Source organism: Mustela nigripes, chromosome 2 (assembly GCF_022355385.1).
Source record: "Mustela nigripes isolate SB6536 chromosome 2, MUSNIG.SB6536, whole genome shotgun sequence".
NCBI classification, from domain to species: Eukaryota; Metazoa; Chordata; class Mammalia; order Carnivora; family Mustelidae; genus Mustela; species Mustela nigripes.
This window is the reverse complement of record NC_081558.1, coordinates 59,196,945-59,206,955: the sequence shown is the minus strand read 5'-3', so window position 1 is coordinate 59,206,955 and position 10,011 is coordinate 59,196,945. Positions and strand designations below refer to the sequence as shown.

At 44.1% G+C, this 10,011-nt stretch overlaps 1 protein-coding gene across 1 annotated transcript in view; it reads right to left on the bottom strand.

Annotated features, from left to right (window-relative positions):
* The window catches only part of TXNRD3 (thioredoxin reductase 3), an 80,573-nt gene extending 70,765 nt beyond the window's left edge, over window positions 1-9,808 (bottom strand). Inside the window, exons 1-2 of the mRNA XM_059388302.1 lie at window positions 9,681-9,808; window positions 8,573-8,990 (exon numbers count right to left, since the gene is read on the bottom strand). Of these exons, the coding sequence (XP_059244285.1) occupies window positions 8,573-8,990; window positions 9,681-9,808 (546 nt within the window). The remainder of the gene's footprint in view (window positions 1-8,572; window positions 8,991-9,680) is intronic.
* Window positions 9,809-10,011: the final 203 nt, after the last annotated feature.

Sequence of the window (10,011 nt, the reverse complement as noted above, 5' to 3'; positions counted from 1 at the left end):
GCGCATGCAAATTAGGCCTTTCCTGGCCAGCAGAGTTTGTTGGGAGTAGTCAGTCCTTCAGAAAGAGTTGAAGTGGACCTAAAGCTTCATTATCCGTTTAGTGTGCACATCCTCCGATTGCCCAGTCTCCATCACGTAGCCCTGGTTGCCCCCTGTGAAGTACTTTCCATGCCTCGTAATCTCCACTAGCCTCCTGAAACCATCTTTTTTCTTTTTTTTTTTTAAAGATTTTTTTTATTTATCAGAGAGAGAGGGAGAAAGCGAGCACAGGCAGACAGAATGGCAGGCAGAGGCAGAGGGAGAAGCAGGCTCCCTGCCGAGCAAGGAGCCCGATGCGGGACTCCATCCCAGGATGCTGGGATCATGACCCGAGCCGAAGGCAGCTTCCCAACCAACTGAACCACTCAGGCGTCCCCTGAAACCATCTTAGAAGCAGACTTACCTCAATGAGGAGAGATGTTTCAATCTTATGAAAAGAGTGAATAAATAAAAGTCATCTTTAGGAAAGATGGTTATTTATTTTTTTTACTTTAAGATTTCATTTTAGGGGCGCCTGGGTGGCTCAGTGGGTTAAAGCCTCTGCCTTCGGCTCAGGTCATGATCCCAGGATCCTGGGATCGAGCCCCGCATCGAGCTCTCTGCTCAGCAGGGAGCCTGCTTCCTCTTCCCTCTCTCTCTGCCTGACTCTCTGCCTACTTGTGATCTCTGTCAAATAAAATAAATAAAATCTTTAAAAAAAAAAAAAAGATTCCATTTTAATTCCAGTTAGTCAGCATACAGTGTTCATTAGTTCCAGGTGTACAATATTCAACATTTCCATATATCCGCAAGTACTCATCACCTGTTTTACCCATCTCCCCCCCACACACACACACACCTCCAGACTGGGAGACCTCAGTTTGTTCTCTGTAGTTAGAAGCTTGTTTCTTCGTTTGTTTCTTTTTTTTCCTTGTTCATTTGTTTCTTAAATTCCACATAGGAGTGAAATCATATGATATTTGTCTTTCTCTGGTTTATTTCTCTTAGCGTATCCTCTGGTTCCATCCATGTTGCTGCAAATGGCAAGATTTCATACTTTTTATGGATGGATAATATTCCATTGTATATGTGTATATATATATTCCATTAGATGTGGTATGTATATCTCACCTCTTCTTTATCCATTCATCAATTGATGAACACTTGGGCAGCTTCCGTATCTTGGCTATTGTAAATAATGCTGCTATAAAGGGTGCATGTATCCCTTTAAATTAGTGTTTTCATATTTTTGGGGCAAATACACAATAGTGTGATTGCTGGATGATAAGGTAGTTCTATTTTTTGAGAAACCCCCATACCAGTTCCCCATTCAACCCACAGTTCACAAAGGTTGCTTTTTCTCCACATCCTCACCAACACCTGTTGTTTCCTCTGTTGTTGATTTTAGCCATTCTGAAAGGTGTGAGGTGATAGCTCATTGTGGTTTTGATCTATATTTCCCTGATGATAAGTGATGATGAGCATCTTTTCATGTGTCTGTTGGCCAAGATTTTTTAAGTTTATGTCCCACAACTAAATAAAAATACTACATTTCCTATCGCAACACAGGTTTTTTTTAAAAAAGATATTTATTTATTTAGAGAGAGAGCGTGAGCTGGGGGGCAGGGGGGAGGCAGAAGGGGAAGGAGAGAAAGAATCTCAGGCAGACTCTGCACAGAGTGCGGAGCCCCACAAAGGCTCCACCTCACAACCCTGAGATCATGACCTCAGCCGAAATCAAGAGCTGGATGCTCAATCAATTCATTGAGCCATCCGGGTGCCCTACAACATAGTTTTAAGGCAAGTTTCCTAGTTTGGTGCCCCACAGTGCCTACTACACAGAATTCTGGAGGCACCTCTATACCAGAACAGGAATCCTGTATTTATCATTTGGGTAGGGGGGATCTCAGGGCTGACTTGGTCACCATGTCCTATAACCCCTTGCACTGCAATGAATGAATGAAACCCCAACAAAGAGAAAGGCTCAATTCCAAACCCAGCAGGCTGACCTGGTCAGATGTCATCTCCAGGCTCTGTCTCAGGTTCACTCTGCTTCAGCCACATTGGCTTTCTCCCTATACCTTGAATATGTCAAACGCATTCCTGCCTTAGGGTCTTTGCATTTTCTTCTACCTTAGCCTAGAATGTTCTCTCCTCTCAGCCAGGCTAGCTCCTTCTTGTCAACAGATTCTTGGCTTAAATGGTGCCTTCACACAGAACTTTTGCTGTCCATCGAGAGTGCAATAGCCCTCTGTCTCCATCACACCGTACGCATTCTGGTTCTCTTGTGACACATTTATTGCTATTTGTGATTATCTTTTATAGTTACAACCAGTAAACCATACTCATTTTTTGCCTGTGTCCCCTCACCTGTCAGCACCACCAAAATGTAAGCTCCAGTGAGGGAAGGACCTCAGCACTCTAGCTCATGGCTCTATTCCCAGAGTCCATCTCTGCGCTTTGCTTGTATTAGGCACACATGAATGAATGAGTGAATCAAGCATGTCACAAATTGCCAGTGTATATATTACCATAATTTGCAGCCCCACTTGTCCCCATGTAACAGGTTGGGCCTCAAATCCTTTGCCTTCCTATCCTAGTCATCCAGAGAACCCCAAATCAGGGAGGTAGGGCATAGACCATGCCTTTCAGAAATTGCCACTCCTCCTGCCCAGGAGCTGTGTAACTAGCTATCTCATGCCTTTACTCCACAAGAATCTATTGAACATATACGGCTGTGTTCTGTGTCAGGGAATAAGGAAATGGATGGCAGTGTCTGTCTTCATAGTAGAACTTTTCAGGGAGAGATGTCAAAAAGAAGGGGTACAAATGGGGAAGTCGTTGTAAAGAGAGGAATATACGTAAGCTGAATTTGGTGAACTGAAAAGTAGTTTTCCCATGCAATGGGTTGTAAAAGGATCCAGACAGGGGAGGCAGCCCGACTGACCCACAGAAGCAGGGCACAGCCCAAGCAATTTGGGGAAATTCTGGAAGATCCACAAATGGGCAGTGCTGAGGTGAAAATTAATGCTGATGAAATAAGCAGGGACCAGATGGCTAAGACCTGATTGCCTTCCTGCTCAAAGACTCTCTGGGAAGAAAAGGAGACAAAGACAATGACTTCAGGCAGGAAACAGCTGGCTGCCCTGTCAGCGTGAGCAAAGTTTATGAAGTGTGGAGTGTAAAAATTAATAAAGGGAAGCCTCACTAGAATAGAGCAAGGAAGCCAGTAGGGTGAGCTCTCATGCCCTACCACAGATAGTCCATTGCAGCCTCAACAGGAAAAGAGGTAACAGGCATGTTCAAAATACTTTAGCCACCACTTCACTATACCAGCAGAAGAAAGGTTTTTTTCCTGTCCCAGCAACAGCCCAGCCAATGAGAGGCTGTCACAGCTCAGCCATTGAAAAGCCACTAACTTCAGCTCTTTCCTTTTGTTCTAAGGACTTGCCAATGGTTTTGTCTGTAGCTTTCTTATCCCAAATTGCAATTCTCTGCTACTCCCAAATAAGACCATTTTTGCTGGTAACATTCTGGCAGTTATATTTTTAAGATTAACAAGAGAAAATGAGGAAGAAAGAAAACAACAAGAGGGATGTCCCTTTCTTCGTCCTATTTAAGGTAAATTATTTGTGCCTTCTCTCTTTACCTCTTAATCAACTTTGCCATAGTGTTGTCTATTTTATTATCTTTTTCAAAGATAGTTTTAAATTTTATAAATTAAATTCACTTGTGTCTTAACTTATTAATTTATATTTTTACCTTTGTTTTATAGGAGTTCATTTTTTCATTTTTTCCTATTCCTTGTACATTGAATTCATTTACTTCTCTCTTGTTTCCTTTTTAAAAAAATAATAACTTAGCTAAAATAATACACACTTTTTTCTCCAAAAAAACTCAAGCAACACATAAATGTATAAAGGGTAAAATAGGGACGCCTGGGTGGCTCAGTTGGTTAAGCAGCTGCCTTCGGCTCAGGTCATGATCCCAGGGTCCTGGGATCGAGTCCCACATCGGGCTCCTTGCTCGGCAGGGACCCTGCTTCTCCCTCTGTCTCTGCCTGCCATTCTGTCTGCCTGTGCTTGCTCTCTCTCCCCCCCCCTCTCTGATAAATAAATAAAATCTTTAAAAAAAAATAAAGGGTAAAATAAAAATACAGGATAATAATCATACCAAAGTATAGTAAAAAAAAATTATTTGTGATTTACCATGACCATCATTCCAAATGCCTCCCTGAATACTAAACAGATAGAAGTATAGAGAGAGACATAATTTTCAAATGTATGGTCATGCTAATTTTAAAGTAAAATACAAACAAGAATTGTTGAAAAAAAGCTAAGGTGATACTGTAGGAATTATTTTTTCAGACTTTTCCCAGATTTTTTTTTCCAGAGATGGTATTAGTTTCTCAAAGATCTCTTTAAAGAAGAGTGATCATGAATGATGAGATAGAGGTCATTAATTTTTAACAAGTTCCTACTTTCAATTGTATGTTTTTACTTGCTGGTAAGAAAAATCAAGAAATGAGAGCACTTATGTTCTCTGCTACCTCTCTGCCTCCTTGCCCGGAAGTTTTATGAATGATATTATTTTTATGTTGCCAGGCTTTATGACATTTATATTCTGTGCAGTAGTTCTACCTCTCACAACTCAATCTTTTTAATTTAGTGGATTTGATGCCAAGTACTGATCTTCTTGCTTCATCTTCTGTACTCTTGAATTTTATTTTTTTTAAAGATTTTATTTATTTATTTGACAGAGAGAAATCACAAGTAGATGGAGAGGCAGGCAGAGAGAGAGAGAGAGAGGGAAGCAGGCTCCCTGCTGAGCAGAGAGCCCGATGCGGGACTCGATCCCAGGATCCTGAGATCATGACCCGAGCCAAAGGCAGCGGCCCAACCCACTGAGCCACCCAGGCGCCCCTGTACTCTTGAATTTTAGAATTTTAATCACTTCTTCATTGTTAGGTTTGAATTATCCCAAGTAATTCCTTTTTTTCCCAAAAAGGGTCATGGTTATTGTCTTTCCTGAATTTTTACATGCTTGAGAATATCTGTCTGTTCCCTACGTCCATGAACAATTCAGCACCTCTAAAAATCTCGGATCATACTATCTTCCCCTCCAAACTTTGTAGATTTTTATTTCCTATCTTCTGGAATGGATGTAGAAAGTTCTAAGAGCAGTAGTTTCTTTCTTGTATAGGTATTAATTCCTATTTCTGCAGAACAAATTAACCCCAAAACTGAGCAACTGAAAACAACATATACTTATTACCTCACAGTTTCTGTAAGTCAGAAATCTGGGAATAGTTTAGTTGGACAGTTCTGGCTCAGGGTGTCTGTGAGGTTGCAATTCAGCTATTGGCTGCGGCTGAAGGATCTACTTCCCTAGGCACATGGTTGTTGACAAGACTCAGTCCTTCACCACGAGGGCCTCTCTATAGGTTTCTTGAGTATCTAATGGCAGGTGACTTTCCTTAGAATGAGTGATTGAAAAGATAAAGAAAAAGAGAGAGCACATGCACCAGAGTTGGAATCCACATCTTTTTATAACCTAATCTCATAAGTGACATCCCATTGCATCTGCCATATTCTGTTATCTAGAAAGGGGTTACTAAATCCAGTCCATATTCAAGGGGAAAGGAATCTAGCACCATCTCTTGAAGAAGAGAACTATATTGGCGAATTTGTGTGCATATCTTGAAGACTACCTGTTTTTTCTGTATAGAAACCTATCTTTTTTTTTTTAAGATGAAACTTTATTGTAGTGTTGTGTTTCTTTTTTAATTTATTTTTTATTATGTTTAGTTAGCCACCATATAATACATCATTAGTTGTTGATGTAGTGTTCAATGATTCATTAGTTGCATATAACACCCAATGCTCATCACAACACGTGCCCTCCTTAATATCCATCCCCCCACTCCCTTTCCCCCTTTGAACCCCTCAGTTTGTTTCCTGGAGTCCATGGTCTTTCATGGTTTTTCTCCCTTTCTGATTCCTGCCCCCTTCAGTTTTCCCTCCCTTCCCCTGTGGTCTTCCATGCTATTCCTTATGTTCCACATATGAATGAAAACATACATAATGTTCTTTCTCTGCTTGAGTTATTTGACTTAGCATAATCCCCTCCAGTTCTGTCAATGTCAGTGCTAATGGTGGGTATTCATCCTTTCTGATGGCTGAGTAATATCCTATTGTATATACGTACCACATCTTCTTTATTCATTCATCTTTGAAGGATATCTTGGCTCCTTCCACAGTTTAGCTACTTGAGTCTGTATAGAAGCCTATCCGAAGAAGGAGAAGGAGAAGGGGGAGAAGAAGAAGGAGAAGGAGAAGAAGGGGAAGAGGAAGAAGAAGAGGAAAAAGGAAGAAGGAGGAAGAAGAGGAAAGGGAGGAGAAGGGGGAGGAGGAGGAAGAAGAGAAGGCGGAAACATCACCCAGCTATGTCTTGGTGTAATCTTTGGAGCTGCAAATCCAGGTATTTTCTTCTATTATATCTTTAGATATTGTTTCCATTTTATTTGTTGACTTTCTTTATTCAGACATACATTAACAGACATACATTAAAAATCTCCCACTATAAAGGTGAATCTGTTAATTATTCAATCCATTTGCTCATATAAGTTTTGGATATGTGGTTGACTCCCAAGGGCTTGTCCCACCTCTTCTATATGCTGTCATTTCCAAGTGTTTCGGATATCATTGGTGCTGTACCACAGATGGGCCATGATAGTCTCAGATAACTAAAGAATGCCTTCCTTCTCCCTTGCTCTAATTTTTTTCAGAATTTCATACCTAAGTTAAGTCTAAGCCAACTACTCTCTGCCATGCTCCTAGCTGAACAGACTGGTTCAGGCATGGTCAAATGACCTAAGTTGGCCCATGAAGAATGTAGCTCAGGACTCTGTGTGTGTGTGTGTGTGTGTGTGTGTGTGTGTGTGTGTTTGAAGATAGATTAGATGCTAATGAGCTCCGAGATCCAAGAGAAAAAGGCAGCATGCAAGGCCTCTTGAGACCTAGGCTCAGAATCAGAACACCTTCACTTCTCCTACATTCTGTTGACCAAAGGGAGCCAAAGGGCCAACTCAGATTCAAGGGGCAGAAAATACATTGCTTGTCTTGATGGGAGTTCCTACACAGACACACTGCCAAGGAAGTGGATAGATACAGGAAGGGGTAGAAAAGGGCTACTTCTGTAATCAACTTACCGGGGGAAAGAAAATCAGGATTTTTATTTTTAAAGATTTTATTTATTTATTTGACAGAGAAAGCACACACACAAGCAGGGGCAGTGGCAGGCATAGGGAGAGGAAGAAGTAGGCTCCCCACTGAGCAGGGAGCCCAATGTGGGACTCAATCCCAGGACCCTGGGATCATGACCTGAGCTGAAGGCAGATGCTCAACCTACTGAACCACTCAGGCATCCCAAAAATTGGGGTTTTTAAAAGGTAACAAAGATGTACCTCTTTTTCTAAATGGAAAGTCTTTTCTTTTCCTCTGTGTCCTGGTCATGAATGGACCATTTCCCAGATCAGAATTCTGGGAATTCTGGGTAGTTCAGAGAGTGTTGTTTATTTCCTTAGATTCCACATGTGAGAAAGCCTTTGGACAGAACCAGTGTGTCTCTCCTGAGTTAAGGGACACCACCAGAGTGGAATTCAATTCACCCCTGGAGCAGAGGGTTGAAAGGGGAGACTTGCCCTCCCCTTCAACGCAAGGAGGCAGCAGAGGGTCAGACTGCGGCTCTTAAGGGAAGAAAGAGCTAGCCTAGCCCCCCTTCCCTTCTGGAGTTGATCTTTCCAGAAGCCAGCCATGGAGGTTCTGAGGGTAATGGAAGTGCCTGCTCAGGCGGAAACTTAAAATTATGCAGCTGCTACCCTGTCTATGAATAGAGCCCTTAAGTCACCTGGGAACAGATTTGCCTTATTATCTTTTGAGTTTCCTTGAGTTATATAAATGTAAGGCAAGTTGGCACTGCTTTGCTTCCCCCCCCCCCGAGAAATGTATAAATGGACCCTCGCTTTCTTTGGCTTGGAAATGTCTACCCCAACAAAGAGTCCTGAATATACAGAGCTAGGGAAGAGATGGTGACAAATTTGCATGAGGCCCTGCTGGGAAAGGGCATTTGGAACTCTGATCTGTTCTTTTATTGGAAAGAGACCCTCTCATAGAGGCTGGTGTAGCTTCCCTGCACCCCTCTCATCTCCCCACCACTACTAAGGACAGGGTGCCAATGGCCATAGAGGGTAATTCTGCTTGGAAAGATAGGCAAAGTCTAGCTGGTGGGTGGCTGTCCAAGCCATGCCAGACTCAGGTTCCTGCACAGGCTGTGGCCCCTCCTGCGTCTGCGCATTCAAAGAGCTGTCAATCTAGAGTCCAGGTGGGAAAACGCTAACACTGCACGGCACTTGGGATTTACTGGACAATTCGGGCAGGTAGTTTTCAAGTCTGAGTCGCAGAATATGTGTCAGTTGGAGCAAACAGGGGATTAAAGCAGAACATCGGACAGACTGCTGAGGTCTTTGCCTTCATTCAGTTCCAGTACTCCGTACAGCCCGCTTCTCGCAGTGGCCCTCTCCTATACCCTCCGTCTCCGGGGTTCCCTGGGATGCCCTAGAGCAAACAGGCGGGGTTATTCCTCTGCCAAAAGCCCCAGTCGTTACTCTGCCTCCCTTAGAGCTGGACCCAGGGCTTGGGATCGCTAGGGAACTTTTGGGTGAATTCAGTGCATTCCGAAGCCTGCCCAGAAGCCGGTCCCCACTTTTGCGGTGTAGCCCCGCAGGGTTGCGCTCCCTCTGGTGGGCCCATTCTGCTGCTTTGGGGACGCCCACTGCGGCGGGTCCCAGCGCGCATTTCTCAAACCGGCCACCAGGTGGCAGTGGGTCTCTCGGGAAGCGATCGGCAGGTGCGTCCCTGGCTGCCCGCCGCCCCGTGCACCTGCGCGCGAGGAGAGTGGCCGCCACCACGACCCTGCGCAGAGCGATCTTCCCTCACCCTCATTCAATGACTGCACCCTTCCTGGTCTTGTGTTCCCTCAAACAATATAAGAAGCCTGGCGGACTCTCTAAGGGGAATGGATATAAGGGTTATGCAGAGAAGCCTGGCACACTGATGAAAAGAGGAGACACACACTCTACTCTTAAGGAAAATCTTGGGTCAACTACTGGGACCCCTCACTCTGGGTAGCCATGCACATTGACAGTTGGCAAGAGCAAAAACTCCCAAAGGTGTGGTTGTGAGGAGAGAATGATAAACGCGGTGCACGGACAGCTTTGCATGTGTTGACTCACTGAATCCCCACAACAGCCTTCTGATTCTGCAAGCTGCTTTGATTATTCCCATTTTACAGACAAGGACGCTGAGGCCCTGAGAAGTTGTGACTCCCTGGAGCCCACATCTTAGTAAGTGGCCATGATGCAGAATGGATGTAGGGAGAGTGCTGCGGAGAAGGGAGAGACACTGGAGGGAGATGGATAACCTGAGAGAGGGGCAAGACAGGGAGGAGAAGGATGCCTGCCAGGGACAGCAAGGGACAGGTCACCAGCATGGGATGGGCCCTCTCCCCAGGAGTCTGGGCAGAGAAGCATGGTCCTCTCTGGGGGCTCAGGGTCCTTCTTCCCCTTTGCTGACAGCTTAGATGGCACTCCCCTACTAGCTCACATTCTCAAGCCCTTGCACTCATTGTCATTTGCAATGTTATATTTGTGTGATTTTTGGATTAATGTCTGGCACTTCTCCCACCAGGACCAGAAGCTCCACGAGGATGGGGAGCGGGCTGTTTTCACCATTGTGTCATTGGCACTGAGCAAATGATCATGCATGGCTGGCACTCATGAGTGATATGAATGAAGGAAAACATAGCAACAAGTTTAACCCTGGGTAGCATGTGGATGGGGGACCTTGGGGTGCTGTTTGCACATCATCCCTTTTGTCCCAGCCCCTCCTTCTGTTTCAGGACCTGACTCTCACAGAATAGGTATGTGTCCTTTCA